Below are 18355 nucleotides of genomic sequence, written 5' to 3'. Positions count from 1 at the left end.
AATTTCCTTGTCAGGTGTTCCCCCCCTCCATAAGAAGCTCTTCGAAAACGATCAATCTTGTGTATGAGTAATTTCAGTTCCATAAAGGTAGAAGTATTTGGTCATTAACTATAGCTATTTTATCAAATGGTTCACTAGAACCGCATCGGTTTTATTGTTAGAGGTGTGCGTAAAATTAAAGAAAAAAATAGCTTCACTGGTTAAGTGAAGCCTTGTCAAACGGCTAGGAGCTGATAGTAGTATAATGCCTTATTTGATGCACATGTATTCATCTCAATTCATATGAGTTGAGGTGGATTGGAGTGGAATTAAACTAAATTCAATTGAGTCGGTCTACTTCACAACCATATGTTTTATGTAATTTCAACACATGAATTTTTTTACACCATAAGATTAAGATCCAACAGCCTCCACCTTTCTTCTACCTCCAGCCTTCTTGTATCTTCAGACAATCACAAGATCACAGATCCACAGATCACAGCAGGAAACAATTTTTTTTCTATGGAAGAACAAATCATAGATCCACCGCCGCAGCAAGCGCAGATCGCGGTCGCTGCAGGTAGCCACCACCGGCGCCCAGGCTGACATCCATGAATGGCGTCGTGCATGCAGGCTGGTCCCCTCGTCTGTGGCTACGATGGACCAGCGTTTCTCCTGTGGGGGACTGTAGCCATAGAGTAGTCTGGGCACTGAATCCAAGGGCGTATGTAGGAGCGGTCTCCAACACGGTATAGCGTCGGACTCCACTAGCCTATGGACGCACGAGATCAGACCGACGACCAAATGGCTGGGAAAATCAAGTGACGGATGCTCAGATATCATTCGGGTGAAATCTATGTATTTTTTTTATTAAAACACACGTGTATTGTATAGCATTTCTGATTCAATTTTATTCCGGTCCAACATATATACGTTGAGATGGATATACATGCATCCGATCGGATTTCAGATTCCTAAGCGCCTGCGTCAACTAGCCACGATATATATAAAATTACAAATGCAGCGCACGGATCTTGCTACCAGTCCCTGACCCTGCTCGCACCTTCAGACGGAGATGGCGCCGGCGCACGTCCTCATGTTCCCGTGGCCAATGCAGGGCCACATCAACTGCATGCTCCACTTCGCCACGGGCCTCGCTGGCGCCAGGCTCCACGTCTCTTTCCTCCACACCGAGCACAACCTCCGCCTGCTCGGCCTGGCCTCCGCGGCCGCCGCGCCGCGCCTCCGCTTCCTGTCCGTCCCAGATGGCCTCCCGGACGACCACCCACGCTCAGTCGGTGACCTTATGGAGCTCGCCAGGTCCCTGAAGACGGAGGGCTCCGTCGCATACCGTGCTCTGCTTATCACGTTGCTGCCAGTGCCAGCGTCGGAGAGCGCGGGCCCTTCCTCCGACGCCTGCGTCGATCCCGGCTTTCCGCCGGTGACATGCGTCGTCGCCGACGGGCTGCTGCCTTGGGCCATCGACACCGCCGAGGAGCTCGGCGTGCCAGCGCTCGCCTTCCGCACGGCGAGCGCCTGCAGCTTCTTGGCCTACCTGTCCGTGCCCAAGCTTTTCGACCTTGACAAGCTCCCCATCCCTGCCGGCGGCAGCCTTGACGAGCCGGTGCGCGGCGTCCCGGGGATGGAGAGCTACCTACGCCGGCGTGATCTCCCACGCCATTGCTGCCGCCTTAGCGAGACCGTCGACGTCGATCCCATGCTGCACTTGCTCGCCACCGGCACCGCGCACAACGTCAACGCACGGGCACTGATACTGAACACAGCCGCCTCCCTGGAAGGCTCAGCCGTCACGAACATCGCACGGCGCACGCACGACGTATTTGCCATCAGGCCTTTACACGCAGCATCGCCGGCGCCGGCGGTGGCCTCCAGCCTGTGGCGCGAGGACGACGGGTGCACGGCATGGCTCGACGGCCACGCCGACCGGTCCGTCGTGTTCGTGAGCTTGGGAAGCCTCGCCGTGATCTCCCACGAGCAGTTCACGGAGTTCTTGTCTGGTCTCTGTTGGTGCAGGCGATGACCTGCACCGAACTTGAACGCCGGCGATGGTGACCGCGGCGAGATTACAGATTAAACGAGAAAAGTCGAGGGTTTGTTGCTGCCAAATGTCGCCGCCGTTTCTGGTCTTTCTTCTTGCTATTTATAGGGATACATAACTAGATCACGGAACATGCCTCCGCGTATCTCCGCGCCCCGTTACACACCGTGTGCATCGCCGTTCTTGTGCGATGTGCACCACGCGCTGCAGCGCGTTTCGGGGCGCGTACTCAAACCAGACTCGACCTGACCGTGTCATGGTTGAGCACGCCTCCAACCATGCACTATCAACTAACCTGACTCTAGATGATATCTGAACAAAGATTACATAACTAACTAATGCAATAATTTAGCTAACAACTCACCCCTTAAACTTATTGCACCTTGATGACGCCGAGTGCCCTCCTCAGTTCAATGAACCTTGCTCGCCCCAGGGCCTTGGTAAAGATGTCAGCCAGCTGATCCACACTGCCAACATGATCCACCTCCACCTTGCCCTCCTCGATGCATTCACGGATGAAGTGAAACTTAGTGTCAATATGCTTACTCCTATCATGATGCACCGGGTTCTTGCTCAGACTTATTGCAGACATGTTGTCCATGAGCAGCTTTACTCGCGCCTCCTTTGTTCCCAACAAATCACCCACAAGTCGGCTCAACCAAACTCCCTGGCAGGCTGCCGCCGCTGCTGCTACATACTCAGCTTCGCATGAAGAGAGAGTAACAGTCTTCTGTTTTTGTGACACCCAAGTGACCACATTGCCACCAAGAAAGTAGACAACACCTGTGGTGCTTTTCCTGTCTTCAACATCACCAGCAAAATCACTGTCACTGTACCCAAGCAAGAAAGGCTTCAGTTTAGTGCCTTTTTCATATTTGCAGCCATAATCCATGGTACCTTTTAGGTATCTCAAAATTTGCTTCACTGCTCCCCAATGAGCTTGACTTGGTGCTTCCATGAACCTACTGACAACCCCCACCGAATGAGCCAGATCAGGTCTGGTGTTGACAAGGTACCTCAGGCTACCAATTAAACTTCTATATTCTGTTGGCCTCACTACCTCATCCTCCATTCTCTTGTAGAGTTTCAGTCTAGACTCCATTGGTGTAGCACTTGAATTACAGTTCAGCATCCCTGCTGAATTCAGTATCTTACTTGCATATGCAGTCTGACAAAGCGTGATCCCACTATCTTCTTGCTTCACCTCAATTCCCAGGTAATAGCTAAGAAGTCCCAAGTCACTCATGCTGAACTTTTTCTTCATCTCCATCTTGAATTGCTTTATATCCTTGACACATGGTCCTGAGATGATAAGATCATCAACATACACCCCTACAATCACAAAAGAGCTTTTGTTGCATCTCCTGTACACAGCATGATCCAGTTTGCTTCTGACAAAACCAAGAGCAATGAGCTCTTTATCTAGCTTAGCATTCCAGGCCCTTGGTGCCTGTCTCAAGCCATATAGTGCCTTTCTGAGCTTTAGAACTTTGTCACCTTTACCCACAATGAAACCAGGGGGTTGCTTGACATATACTGATTCTGTCAAATCACCATTGAGGAAGGCTGATTTCACATCCATGTGATGCACTTCCCATCCTCCTTTTGCTGCTAGAGCCAGCAGCACCCTTACTGTCTCAATCCTGGCAACAGGTGCAAAAACCTCTTCAAAATCCACTCCCTGCACTTGAGCATATCCCTTGGCAACTAGCCTTGCTTTATGTTTGACTATCTTGCCTTCAGGGTCCTTCTTGAGTTTAAAAACCCATTTTAGGCCGATGGCCTTCTGCCCCTTTGGTAACTCACTAACATCCCAGGTTCTGTTATCTTCTATGGCCTGCATCTCGGCCTTCATGGCTTCCCTCTAGCTCTCCTTAGTCATGGCCTCCTCCACTGAACTCGGTTCACCAGCAGCAACTAGGCATAGTGCACTTGACTCAACATTCTCCATGATTTCTGTTGAATCTAGCAACTCTGTCACAGTCCTGTACCTTCTTGGTGCCTCATCTGTTCCTGAAGATGCATCAGATGGAGGTGTTGCCCATTGGATCTAGTCTGATGGCTGTGCCGCACTAGAGATTGGAGTGTGTGGTGGTGATCCTCCCATCTCTTCCTCGGGTGGAATTGATGCAACAGATCCGGCCGGAGACAGTGCACCACTGAGATCAGCATCCAATTCTGTATCAGGGTCTGTTGTCGGACCGTGTACAGTATCTAAATACTGAACATTGAAGGTGTTGGGTGCTGATACTACTCCACTGCTCGCACTGCTGCTCTTCTCCTCCCAATTCCACGGCTTCTTCTCGTCGAAGATAACATCTCGAGCCATCATCAACCTGTCTCTCGCTGGATCATATATGCGGTACCCCTTGGCACCAGGCTCATATCCCAGAAAAACACCTGGAATTGATCTATCAGCAAGTTTGTTGACCCCAGATCCCAACTTCTTGGCATATGCCATGCACCCAAACGTTCGTAGATGTTTGACTCCGGGCTTCCTTGCAAACCAAGCTTCATATGGAGTTTTCCCATTCAAGCTCTTGGTTGGTGCTCGATTCAGTAGATACACCGCTGTCTTTACAGCCTCTCCCCAAAACTTGGCTGGAACTTTCATTGCTTTCAGCAAGCAACGCGCCATCTCCACTACAGACTGATTTCGGCGCTCAACCACTCCGTTCTGCTAAGGAGTGTAGGGTGTAGTCGTATTGTGCTTCACTCCACGATCACTGCAATAAGTCATGAATGCACACGAGTTGAACTCACCCCCACAATCTGTTCTGAAAGCTTTTAACTGACAGCCTGACTCAACTTCTGCTGCCTGAACTATCTTCTTAAAATACACCAGAGCCTCATCTTTTGTTGACAACAACTCAAGCCACATAAATCGACTAAAGTCATCAACAATTAGCAGAAAGTATGACTTGCCTCCGGGTGTCGGCGGTGTGATCTGTCCGCACAGATCACCATGGACTAGTTCAAGTCCACCTTCAGCTCGGTATGTCGACACCTGTGGAAACGGCCTTCTATGATGCTTGCCCAGTACACAGCCGTCGCACACCTGCTCAACTCCATGAATTTAGGGTAAACCCTCTACCATCTGCTTTGATGCGAGATCCTTCAGAGCCCTAAAGTTCAGGTGCCCATACCTGGCGTGCCAAAGCCACACCATCTCCTCCATCTTAGATAACAGGCACACAGGCACAGTTAGGTTCGGCTTCATGACATACAGCCTGTTCCTCCTTACTGCCCTGATTAGAACTCCGATTTGCTGTTGTGCAGCCTGATGGCGCTCAAACACCTTCAAGACACCATTGTCGATCTCGACACGGCATCCAGCTTCTTCCAGCTGACCAAGACTCACAATATTGCATCTTAGCGATGGAATGAAGTATACCTCGGTGAGCACACGATGTTCGCCGTTCTTGCCAGCAATTGTCACGACGCCAATTCCTTGGATCTGCACTATAGATCCATCACCGAAGCGCACGGCGCCATGCACCGACTCGTCCAGGCTTGCCAGCGCGTCACGATTCCCCGTCATATGGTTCGTGGCACCTGTATCAAGTATCCAGGCCCCTTCATTATACTCGGCCGGGAACACTCTCTCCTAGCTCAGGAACACCTGGTGCGCGCTCGCTGACCGTGTGCGTGTCACATTGCACACCTGAGCAACAAGCAGTGCACCCGTTTCAGGATCACCTGCTACGTGGTGAGCAGCCTTTTTGCTTCTCCTCCTTCAGCTTGGTCTTGCACTCCCTAGCAAAGTGCCCATAAATCTTGCACTTATTGCACCGCCCCTTGCGCCTCGGTGTCCCCATAGATGTGAGCTTGGCTCCGGAGTCGCGTGTGTCACCGCCGCCACGTGCCCCGGATCTGTCCTTGCGGACATAACGGCTGCCGCCGCTTCTCTGACCTGATGACGATGATGATTCCTGCACCATTCGGCTTTTGTTCTTCGCCAGCCACTCCTCTTCGGTTAGCAAGAGCTTTGACATCTTCTCTGTGACTTGTTCGAAGAGGGCTCAAAACGATCCTCTGTCGCCCTTAGGCGACCGACGAGCTCCTCGATTGAGAGCGTGCTCATGTCACAGAACATCTCAATTGCTACTGCTACCTGGTTGTAGCGTGCAGGCACCACACGGAGAAACTTCTTCACAACTCGAGAATCAGCGATCTTTTCTCCTAGACCCTCCAGATCCGTAGCCAACTTCGAGATCCTCATTGCAAACTCATCGATCGCTTCTCCCGGCTTGAACGTGATCTGTTCAAACTCCGTCAGTAGCCTCTAGGCATTGGCTGCCTTCACCCGGTCGGCTCTAAGACGCATGATCTTAAGTGCATCCCAAGCCTCTTTCGCGTTCTTCTTCTTCAGGAGCATGGGGTGCATCTCTGTCGGCACGCCGCGAAGCATGGCTCCAAGGGCCAACCTGTCCCGGCGTCGCTCAACCTTCGCATCTTCAATCGCGTCCCAAAGGAACATCCCTTCAAGGTTGCACTGGACATGAGATGCCCACTCTTGATAATTTGTGCGTGTCAACATCGGCCAGATTAGGTTCCCGGCCGCCTGGTTGAACGCCTTCTCCATAGCTTCCTTTTCTCCCGACGTACTCATCTTCGACGACTTCGGCTACCTTCCCTTCTTGACTCCGGTGGACTAGACCCCCCTGGCTTCGTGTCTGCAACTTCTCACCGCCACCGGCACCTCGACGTGCGCTAACGTGGCTCTGATACCAATTGTTGGAGCAGGCGATGACCTGCACCGAACTTGAACGCCGGCGATGGTGACCGCGGCGAGATTACAGATTAAACGAGAAAAGTTGAGGGTTTGTTGCTGCCAAATGTCGCCGCCGTTTCTGGTCTTTCTTCTTGCTATTTATAGGGATACATAACGAGATCACGGAACATGCCTCCGCGTATCTCCGCGCCCCGTTACACACCGTGTGCATCGCCGTTCTTGTGCGACGTGCACCACGCGCTGCAGCGCGTTCCGGGGCGCGTACTCAAACCAGACTCGACCTGACCGTGTCATGGTTGAGCACGCCTCCAACCATGCACTATCAACTAACCTGACTCTAGATGATATCTGAACAAAGATTACATAACTAACTAATGCAATAATTTAGCTAACAGTCTCGTCGCCGCGGGCTACCCTTTCCTCTGGGTGCTCCGGCCAGACATCGTCGAGGCAGGAGGACAGGACGCCGCGCTCCGAGAAGCCATCCGCGCCGTCGGAAGCAAGAACGCGCGCGTCGTGCCATGGGCGCCGCAGCGAGACGTGCTTGGGCACCGCGCCGTCGGATGTTTCCTGTAACATGTCCGTTTAAATAGGGCGAATTCCGGTTGGGGCGAGGCACCGTAACTGCATGCGTGGGCTGTGGCCGAGACTGGGCACTGCAGCGCCGAGGTGGACGGGGTAAAATCGAACTGTAGCAGCGCAGCACTGTTCACGCGAATGACGCAGCAGCACTGTTCAGCGCAGCACTGTAGGTGCGAAAACACTGTGCCGCCAGACTTTAGCTAGACCGACTTTAGTAAAGACTCGTACCTTCGATTAATCGTTTTACGTGAAGCGAGGAAGAAAATACAAATGGATTGCTAAGGAGGTGGGCCTGTGCCGTGTGCCGGGCCTAGGTGTTACGCTTCCTGACGCACGTCGGGTGGAACTCGACGCTGGAGGGCATCGTCGAGGGCGCGCCCATGGTGTGCTGGCCCTTCTTCGCCGACCAGCAGATCAACAGCCGCTTCGTGGGCACCGTGTGGAGGAACGGGCTGGACATGAAGGACGTGTGCGACAGGGCCGTCGTGCAGAGGACACTGAAGGAGGCGGAGTCCGATGTGATCAAGGGCTCGGCACAGGCATTGGCGCAGCAGGTGAGGCGGGATGTCGCCGGTGGGCGCTCGTCGCCGGTGGAACTTGAGCGGCTCGTCAGATTCATCGAGGAGCTCAGCACACCCGAGCCATTACTGATGAGTAGGATGAATGGAGAGTAGCAACATGTGTACTGGCGAATCCATTCAGAATTGGTTGTTGTTAACTTATGATCCTGTTTATTTTCTGGGGCTCCTCAGAGTCCCGGGCATTGAATGAATTGTAGTCCCTGTTAGCAATGGCAAGGGTTGTCGTTCCATTGTGCCATCTGCCATTGTGTTGTTGCTCTTAGCTTCAACAATGTGTAGTGCGTACACAAAAACTCTTGAATTTTTATTTGGAAATACCAATTCTCAAGTGAGTTGTTGCAGAAGATCACAATTCAAGATTCAAGGGATACATTCAGACTTCTGGGCTACCAGCCTACCACGTTTTCTTTTGACAGTCCTTGCAGTATATACAGAACTATGGGTAAGGGGTCCACGGCGCTTGTATCATGCCCTAAAACTGGCCCTCTTGAATAACGGCCAGTACTATTTATTCCTCAAATTCACAAATGCACGACAAAAGTTGATATCTCCGAAATCCTGACGAACAATTTGTTTTTAAACTCAGCTATGGCAGAATAGCAAGCATCAAAAGGAAAAAAAAAGAGATACTACCAGATTACTCTCTGCACAAAGTGGTAACGAACGCTATGAAGACAAGCAGCAACTCATCTCTTGAGAAACCCCTACCAGCACCATCAACTTCTTATTAATGCAAAATATCACACAAGTAGTAACCATCTCAAATATATCTTGTGATAATTGGGATGCAAAAACATACGAAAGCGCTCAGACAAATTTAGCAGTCCATTATGTCACCAAGAACATACGTTTACAAATATATAGTCATATACAACCATTACATATAAATCACCAAAACTTAAGGATTTACACCAACCATATGCTGACAGTTTAGTTTTGCCGATAACACATGGTCACTTGGGACTTGCACGATTCATGAACTAATCCAAAAATATATATATAAACGAACAAGCAATGCGTATCCGGCACAGAATGACGCAGCAGCTAGTATCCGATTCCTGACAAGGCAGCCCGGGCATGGCGCTGGCGCTCCATCTCTGGCAAGAGGCTTCGGATGAGGCGCACGCTCTTCCCCGCCGTGGTCGGCCTCGCCAAAGGCAGCGTCTCCTTCTTCTGCGCGGCGGTGGGCGGAGACAGGGACGGCGGTGGAGTCGTCGGCGACGGAGAGGTCTTGATCACCCTGACGTGGTGTCGCGGGACGAGGATGGTGCCTTTGGGATCGCCGGATGGCCGGTTGCCGTCGTACACGACCTCGTAGCCTCCGTGGGTGGACGACACGACCGTGGCTTTGAGCCAGAGCACGAGAACCTGCCCCGTGTTCAGCGTCGTGGTCCTCGTGCGGACACCAACCACCGTACCAGGCCTCAGAAGCTCGGCGATGCCGGGAATTGCTCGGCTCGCGGACCCGGCCGAAGAGGGGACGGACCGAGGCGGCCGCGGTGATGGCGAGGCTGCGATGCAGCGCGAGGAAGCACGAGGCCGGGACTGTGGTGACGCGTCGGCGACGGTGGAGCCTCGGGAATGGGAGATGGTCGAGGAAGTGGCCGCCCGGTGCGGTGGAAGAGGTCGGGTATCTCGGACGGCGTCGCTCGAACCCTGACGCGGCGGCGGAGACGCGGACAGCTTCTTGCCGACCGACCTCGTGGGCGCCAAGGGCTTGGACCTCCTGCGCTGGAGCTCGCGGCGGATGCTCCGCATGCCAGCGGAAGAGGATCGCTGCGGAAGATACGTCACCATGGAGGGCGGAGGAGAGCTGCGGATGGATTGGATCGACGAGCAGCAGAGAGTGGGTGGATTGCGGAAGGAAGGAGACGGCGAGGGAGCAGAGGAATTGGGCGCCAGGAGAAGGGAAGGGGAGAGCGTGGGATTTAAGCAGTTGGGCTGGATCTCAGATCTAGCCCAGCCACGCGGTTTCGAGTCCGACTCGAAGTCGAAATCGAGGCCGGATTTTTTTCCTCAGCCGTTGGGCTTTCTCGCTGGGGTCCTATCTGCTAGATCTTCTAGTGGCCCATTAATTGTCCCAGTTACGAACCATTCCAAATTCCAATCCTAAACCTTTGGTACTTCCTCCGTACTTAAAAAATGAAGTTGTTTTAGATAGCGACGGTCTACGAAGTTTAACTTTGACTATTTATTTTTATAAAGATATTTATTAAAAAATAATATATATAAATTTTTGTGAAAAATATTTTTCAAGATAAATCTATACATATAGTTTTCATATTTCTAAACTCGATAACTTAAAGGGAAAACGGTGTTTTTGCCCCTATTCAGAGGTTTAATCGTGATTTTACTCCTGTTTTTTCAATTTTGTGATTTTACCCCTGTTATTTTGAAACGAAGGAGCCGTTTGCCCCTGGTTTGGATGTCCGTTATTTAGAGGCTGATTAAACGATTTAAAAAAAATAAAACACATAAAATCAGATGCGAAATGACTGAAATGCCCCTTCCTCTTCGTTCTTATCCGCTCGTTCTCTTCGTTGCTATCTGGTGCGGACAGAAGACCGGCGGCCGAGCACCGTCGCGGCCGCGCGCCCCTGCGCCCGCCGGCCATGGCGCTCCAGCAACCCCGCGCCCGCGCGACGGCGGCCCTCGGTGACCTCGCCCGCCGGTCATGGCGCTCCGGCAACCCGGCATCGGGGCGACGTGGGCGCGGAGCGGCTCGGGACGCGGGGGCGGGCGTTGCGGCATCAGGGCGGGCGGCGGCGGTGCTTGGCCGCGGCTGCCGGGGCGCCTGGCGACGTGGACGCGGAGCGGGCCGGGGCGCAGCCGTGAGGGCTCGCCCGCACCGTGCACTCGCCGGAGGCCGCGAAGGCTCGCCCGGGCCATGCGCTCGTCGGCCACCGCTGCGCTCGGCGGCTACCGCGAGGGCTCGCTCGCGCCGCGCGCTCGCCGGCCGCCGCGAGGGCTCGTAACCAGATATCCCATTGTCCCTTTGCAGCGCTATATGGCCCATCTCATATCAATTTACTTTTGCTGGTTTGGTTCAGACTCTCGTGTTGATCCGGGCTTGGTACACGGTTTCGTCCGCGTGATGCTGACGTGTTTAGGAGTGTAGTAGATGCGTGAAGCTTTTGGCTGTCTAGCTCTACCATATTGGTTCTAATTCTACTATTGCTTGATTATACGTCTAGTCAAATCTAATTGCTTGGTTCTATTAATGCTCGCGTGCTTGACTAGCTACATTCTTCCGAAACTTCCCCTTTATTTTGCCTTTTGTTTTAGTTTCAAAATAATAATTTATCAAAACGTGCTCTAGCTTGGTCCAGTCTGATATAGTCTAGATTTGTTAAATCACCATATGTCACATGGGAGTTTCTAGCAAGTTTCAGTTTCAGAATGTTTCTTTGGCGGTGTTGTAGAATTCTGAATTCAGAATGATTTTTTGGCGTTGTCGTAGAATTCTGAATCGGGTTGGAGTCACAGATGAACTCATGCTGAGTTAGGTCCAGAGTTATTGAGCAAAGCCGGGAATTGTCCACTTTGCTTTGGATTGTTCCTGTTTCGTGCAAGTATATTCTAAGCTGGCCCACAGCGATACAAATTTGTCTGGTTTCATCCACTACCCCTTCGACAGTGACTCCAAGTATGGGGCACAATACTGGCTACAAAAGTATCTGTTCTTGTGCTGACCTTTCTTTCTTTTTTTATTTACTGAAGATCACGTTAATGTATGTGTAGATTAAGAAGATCATGCACAACCTGCGGCAGTATCAGGTCCCTTTGCAGCGCTATATGGCCATGATGGACCTTCAGGTATCCCAGTTTATCCTTTCTACTCTTATATGAAATCTTGCGACTGCCAGCATAATTGAAATGAGATGTTCACTTAGAACGAATGGTTGGTTGCATCATTGTGCTTAACAACTCCTGTTTTCAGGAGAGGAGCGAGAGGCTTTTCTACAAGCTTTTAATTGATAATGTGGAGGAGCTGCTTCCTGTTGTTTACACACCAACTGTAGGTGAGGCCTGCCAGAAGTATGGGTCCATCTTTCGACAACCACAGGGTCTGTATGTCAGCCTGAGGGACAAGTATGTGTGCCTGTATTTGCTCGAAATTTACAAAAATATATAGCTGTTTCCTATCTACCTATGTGATCTGGACTGACCTCGAGGTGCATTCCAGGGGGAGGGTCCTAGAAGTTCTAAGGAACTGGCCACATAGGGACATTCAAGTTATCTGTGTTACTGATGGTAAGCGAATCTTGGGACTTGGAGATTTGGGTTGTCAGGTATGATTCTCATTAGTTGCGTATTACTTGAGGGCCTTTGCTTATATTATACTGAATCCTTCTATAGGGAATGGGAATTCCTGTAGGCAAGCTTGCTCTATACACTGCTCTTGGAGGAGTTCGTCCATCAGCTGTAAGCGGTCATATCTTTTCTGTCCCCTTTTTGGTTGCATCTCTTGTAATGGTCCTGTATGTTTGGTACCAACAAACAACTAAGTTATCGCAATTGGCGAATTCTAAATTACGTTGCAGTGTTTGCCTATCACAATTGACGTTGGCACAAATAATGAGAAACTGCTTAATGATGAGTTCTACATTGGACTCCGGCAAAAACGTGCAACTGGAGAGGTATGTAGTTGTGTCGAGATTGCTGGGAGTTAGGAATTCGCAAAATATGTGACGCTTGAGAACTTATCTGTGCATTTTCCTTAATGGCAGGAGTATGATGAGCTTATGGAAGAGTTCATGGCTGCTGTTAAGCAAATCTACGGTGAGAAAGTCCTCATTCAGGTGAGTTAGACTCAAAATTGTACTTTTGTTATGCCAGATTAATTGAGATAACCATCCTTCAGTTTATTGCCTTTTGTGGTTGGAACACTCACTAGAATTGCTGCTGCTCTGTCGAGAAAAATATTTTAATGTTAGTATATTATATAAGCAACTTTTCTCTGCCAGTAACGATGTGGTTGTAGTTCGTTCTCATCAACTTTCACATGTTTTCTTATCCATTCATTTCTGGAAGGACATCTGGTATAATTTTGCTATCATTCTTTCTGTCCAGAGGGAGCGTTTAGCCACCTGGAGATCGCCATCACCTTCGTCCTGCCGCCGCCCCTGCGCCTTGTGCCAGAGACCATCCTGTGCGGCGTCGCCGAATCGGTACCGACTTCAGGAGGTTTCACCGGGAGAAGGCGGCAGCGTCCAGAGCTATGCCGACGCTGGACGCGGTGGCATCGAGCAGAGACCAAAGCCTCAGAAAGCTAGAGTCGCTGATGATCCTAGCCTTAGCTTGTACATGGAGAGGCGTATGTGTGCAGCGTGATCATCTACATCTGGTTTCTGCTATACAGGAACTAATTTGAGACCAGAACACACGGAAACACGGCGGAGTCCAGTCCACTGTCTACATATGAATCGATCTATGTAGCATCTTATGTAATCTCCCATCCCAGCATTATGAACCTTTTGATCCCAAAATTTTGAATATTTATCAATATTAAATCTGAGTTCAAATAATTGCAAGTTGTGCCAAATATGTTTGACCAAATTTAATCAATTATCAGCATACAATAAAAAAGTCTAATTCCAAATCAGGGTAAAATCACAATTAGGCATAACAAACAGGGACAAAATCGCATGGGCATTTATGTCCTTTTGTACAAAGTTTAACACCGTTAGGGGTGGATGACGGAGCAGGGGCAAACTGGTGCTTCGTGAATGGCACAGTAGAGGTAAATTCACAAAGTCAAAAAAATAGGGGCAAAATCACAATTTCGATACAAAACAAGAGTACAAACGCAAGAGCCCCTAACTTAAAAGTTATTCATAATTTATATTCTCAATATTTGACCTAAGCCTTATCCAAAACGACTTTATTTTTTAGTATGGAGGGAGTATTTATTTTTAGCATTCCCACATTTGCAAAAATAGATTAGACTAATAATTTTTGCAGCAATATTTTGCTACAACAAATTAGACCCAAAACAGAAACATCAATCCATTTGCGGCAAAGTAATACTGTATTCCACAAATGCAGCAGTATTGTTGATAGGATTTACTGATTGCAGCAACAACACAATTCGATTTGATTGATCACAAGAAAGCATCAGCAAAAAGCAGATATATCAGTCAGTTTATTGAATCTTCGGCAACAGTACACCACACATCCACTTGCCTGACGCAAAAATGTATCTGCTAAGAGAAATCAGCAACTCCCATAAGCAACCGATTTATCAATCCGACCGGTTAATCCTCCTCTTTTGTTAACTGCCGATCTCCTGCATACGCACTATCAACTTACTCACCCACTAGTTAAAAAAAAAACTTACTCACCCACTAGTCTATACCACCGGTTCTCTTTCATCAGGTGTTCAAGACAGCATATGCTGGGAAAGGAAAAAAAATTTAAGTAACCCCTCACCTATTGCGACTCAGACTATTTTACTCTCTAACCTATAAAACTAGATATTTAACCCCTAACATTTGCAAAACCATTTTAAATAACGTTAAGATGGTTTTGCATAGCGGTTTCGTCACGCTAGCTGATGGGAAAGATTGACACGTGGGCCCAGCTTGTAAGTGGCGCCCCTTCTCTCACTGATAGATGGTCCCCACCCGTCATCCCCAACCTCCAGCTCCTTCTGCCTTCCATCCGTGAGCGAGGGATCAGCATCCACTCTTCCAGATCTCGCTCGGTTACCCACGGTAATTTCTTGTTGGATCCCGGCCGGCTTTTTCCGTGCTCGTGCAGCTGAGGCGGCGAAGTAGAGAGATGAGCAGCAAGAAGGCGGAGGGCAGCAGCAAGCTGGGGCGGTGGCTGGGCGCGCCGGTGCGGGCGCTGTCGCGGGCGTGCGACTCGTACGTGCGCGGGATGTCGGCGTGCGCGGGCCGGATGCCGACGCCCGCGGGCACGTATGGCGGCCGTGGCGGGTTCGCGCCGGGGACCATGGAGGCCTGGACGTTCAGCTCCAGCTCCCGGCGCCGCGGCGGTGACGACGTCAACGAGCTCGTCCGCGCCAGGCGGCGGCAGGACGCGGAGGCGATGACGTGGCGGCGGCGAAGTCGAAGGTCCCGGACTCCCGGTGCGCAGCCGGAGCGTGGCAGTAGGGCGGATCGACGAGGACGCGTCGTGCGAGTTCGGCGCCGACGACGTCGTGCGCGTCGCCGGCCCCGCTGTGCGCAGGGCCCGCAGCGTCGCAGTGGGCAGCGCCGGCCTCGCCGCCCGCGCTGGGTACAAGCCGGGGCGTCGTGTGGGGCTGATCCGGCGTCCGGTCCGTTCGTCGTGTGCATCGCCGGCGCATGCAAGCAACGGCGGCGCCAGCATGACGGTAACGTCCTTTCTTACGTGTGCATAGCTAGCTCGATTTCTTCAGCGTTCGTAGCTCGTACTAAAGCCGGTCGGGAACCAACAAGAAATTACAGTGCGTAACCGAGCGATCTAGAAGAGTGAATGGTGATCCCTCGCCCACCATGGATGGAAGGTAGGAGCTACAGGTAGAGGATGACGGGTGGGGACCACCAATAGGTGAGAGAAGGGGCGCCACTTACAACTGGGGCCTAGTTTTCACTCGTCCACGTCAGCATTAAAGCCCACCTCAGCACACCAGCGTGGCAAACTTGCTATGCGAAACCACTATGGGGTTACTTAACCGGTTTTACAAAGGTGAGGGAATTAAATACCTGGTTTTATAGGTTATGGAGTGGAGTAGTCTAATTGCAATAGGTGAGGGAGTTATGTTGACTTTTTTCTGCTGCGAAATGCACTGTATCTCAAAATCACTGACTTTTGTCATGATGCTTCAAAGTTCTGATTATCTGGTGCTAGAATCTACAATATTTTTCCCTCATAATAAAATAGCTTTGGATGACTTATAAGTCGACTTTAATATCAGCCGAACAGTCGTTACATCTCCATTGACGAGATGCTCAGGCACATGATGCCAATCGCTATGTGAATGGGAACAGTCTGCCAAAATGCCCCAACCTGCTGGCACACAGTGCCGGAAAGAGAATGAGCCCTGTAAACCATATCATCAAGCATTAACTTCCATTAAGGAACAGACAACCTGAGAGATCCCAATGTGAAATATGAACATAATTATACCTTGAAACAATCTTTTATGAATATTGCAGAATACGTTACTCACAGCAACATATCTTTACAGATAGTCAAGGCACAAATAAAGTTGTGCAGGGAAAAAAAATTGCATTCTGTTTGATGAGAACATTTTGCTGATATTGGTGAGAACTGACTTGATTGAACACAAGCAGGCATCAGGAAAGAAAAACACAAAAATACTAGCAATTTAATCTATGCACAAAGCAGTAATCATCATTTGCTTATTAATGCAAAAATGCCACACAAGTAGTAACCATCTCAAACATGTAACTGGAAGAACAAAACACAAGCAATCAAATAAATCAAGCTTTAAAGATGTCATGAAGATTCAAGAACGTACTTTTACAAATATATAATCATTATACAAGCATACATATAAACCACCAGCACGCTGGTTTTGGCAACAACACACTATCACCTGGAACTTGCACGATTCATGAACTAATCCAACAAAAACAGCGACTACTCATGAACGAACAAGCATTGCATCTCTAATTCACTACAAATCCAGCGCAGAATCACGCAGCAGGTACCAGCTAGTAGTATCCGATTCAAGACAGGTCAAGCCCGGACCGGAAGCTCCATCTCCGGAAAGAGCCTGCGGATGAGGCGCAGGCTCTTCCCTGCCGTGGTTGGCCTCGGCATCTCCTTCTTCGTAGTCGCGGCGACAGTGGCGGTGGGCGGAGGCAGGGACGGCGGTGGAGTTGTCGGCGATGGAGACGGATCGATCATCTTGACTTGGTGCGGCGCGACGTAGACGATGCTCTTGGGGTCGCCGCGTGGCCAGTTGGCGTCGTAGACAACTCCGTAGCCTCCGTCGGTGGACGATGACACGATCGTGGCTTTGAGGCAGAGCACGAGAACCTGCCCCGTCTTCAGCGTCGCAGTTCTCGTGCGGACACGAACCACCGTCCCAGGCTTCAGCTGTGCGGGGACGCAGGGAGTAGCTCGGAACGCAGACCCGGCGGAGGAGGGGTCCGACCGAAGCAGCGTCGGCGGCGGAGAGGCGGGGTTGCAGCGCGACGAAGAGCCAGGCCGGGGCTGTGGTGACGCGTCGGTGACGGTGTAGCCTCGGGAATGGGAGATCGTCGACGATGATACCTCCTGGCGCGGTGGACGAGGGCATGAACCCCGGACGGCGTCGCTCGAGCCGTGACGCGGCGGCGGAGATGCGGACGGCTTCTTGGCGACCGACCTCGTGGGCGCCAAGGGCGTGGACCTCCTGCTCTGGGGCTCGCGGCGGATGCTCCGCATGCCGGCGGAAGAGGAGCGCGGAGGAAGGTACATCACCATGGCGGAGGAGAGCTGCGGATCAATTGGATCGATGAGAAGCCGAGAAGCTGGGTGGATTGCGGAAGACGACGGCGAGTGAGCAGAGGAGCTGGGTGGATTGCGGAAGGCGACGGCGAGGGAGCAGAGAAATTACGCGCCAGGGGAAGGGAAGGGGACTAGGGGAGGGCGTTGGATTTAAGCAGCTGGACTGGATCCCAGATCTGGCCCAGCCACGCGCTAAAGAATCCGACTCGAAGTTGGATGGATGGGCCAGTTGTCGTGAGGGCCAAGTCGAAATCGAGGCCGGATCTGCCAAATGTTCTAGTGTGGCCTATTAATTGTCCTATAGATGCTGCTTCCAAGTGAACCTTGGTGTTTATTTTTAGCATTCCGCATTTGTTAAAACAGATTATACTGAAATTATTTTTGCAGTAATATTTGCGGCAATAGATTAGACCTAAAACAGAAGCATCAATCCATTTGCGGCAAAGTAATGCAGTAATCCACAAATGCAGCAATATGGTTGATAGGATTTACTGTTTGCAGTAACAGCACAATTCTATTTGATTGATCAAAAGAAAGCATCAGCAAAAACCAGATATGTTTATTGAACCTCTCGGTGACAGCTCCACATGATAAATTCTCAACACCACACCCACACTTTCAATGGCCAAACACAAAATGTCTGAAAAGAGAGAACAATATAGGATTCGGTTTGGACAGATTAAGCTGTTAATGGTGTCAGACACATGATCCGTCGACGCCACAACGCTGACAACCGGAATTAGGAGGCGAACGACGACGGAAACCGAGCGAAGTTACGCGCGAGCTAACTATTAGCAGATGATTGGCAGATTGGGTCGGCGTCACATGGTTCCAGGCCGTTGGGCTTGGTAGCTTGAGGAGCTATCTGGGCATCTGGCTCTATTCAGCCAAACTGTTCTTAACAAAATGAAGTAATGAACTTAAACTTCTTCCTTCAATTATAAAACATCGAATCACTAACTCAATAGATAT

At 50.6% G+C, this 18355-nt stretch overlaps 1 protein-coding gene and 2 pseudogenes across 1 annotated transcript; all 3 read left to right on the top strand.

The window, feature by feature from the left end:
- Positions 1–1054: 1054 nt before the first annotated feature.
- On the top strand, positions 1055–8029 carry LOC136548949 (myricetin 3-O-rhamnoside 1,2-glucosyltransferase UGT709G2-like; annotated as a pseudogene).
- Positions 8030–10467: 2438 nt separating this feature from the next.
- LOC136552362 (NADP-dependent malic enzyme, chloroplastic-like) lies at positions 10468–13706 on the top strand. Its single transcript, XM_066543907.1, has 9 exons — positions 10468–11582; positions 11678–11752; positions 11877–12028; positions 12123–12228; positions 12296–12361; positions 12481–12576; positions 12667–12738; positions 13010–13253; positions 13299–13706. Exons 2-9 carry the CDS (start codon positions 11690–11692, stop codon positions 13373–13375), a joined length of 876 nt encoding a protein of 291 aa, XP_066400004.1. The 5' UTR covers positions 10468–11582; positions 11678–11689; the 3' UTR covers positions 13376–13706.
- A 1013-nt stretch (positions 13707–14719) lies between these two features.
- Positions 14720–15302, top strand: LOC136548947 (uncharacterized; annotated as a pseudogene).
- Positions 15303–18355: the final 3053 nt, after the last annotated feature.

Source organism: Miscanthus floridulus, chromosome 4, assembly GCF_019320115.1.
Source record: "Miscanthus floridulus cultivar M001 chromosome 4, ASM1932011v1, whole genome shotgun sequence".
In the NCBI taxonomy this organism is placed as follows: Eukaryota; Viridiplantae; Streptophyta; class Magnoliopsida; order Poales; family Poaceae; genus Miscanthus; species Miscanthus floridulus.
Note: the sequence above shows the minus strand (reverse complement) of the source record. Positions and strands in the feature narration are given on the sequence as shown.

Bases quoted from the DNA above. Each gene is read 5' to 3' on its own strand.
- LOC136552362 (XM_066543907.1), top strand. From the start codon at position 11,690: ATGCACAACCTGCGGCAGTATCAGGTCCCTTTGCAGCGCTATATGGCC. The intron at 11,753-11,876 runs GTATCCCAGTTT...TCCTGTTTTCAG, and splicing joins TGGCCATGATGGACCTTCAG to GAGAGGAGCGAGAGGCTTTT. The intron at 12,739-13,009 runs GTGAGTTAGACT...CTTTCTGTCCAG, and splicing joins GTGAGAAAGTCCTCATTCAG to AGGGAGCGTTTAGCCACCTG.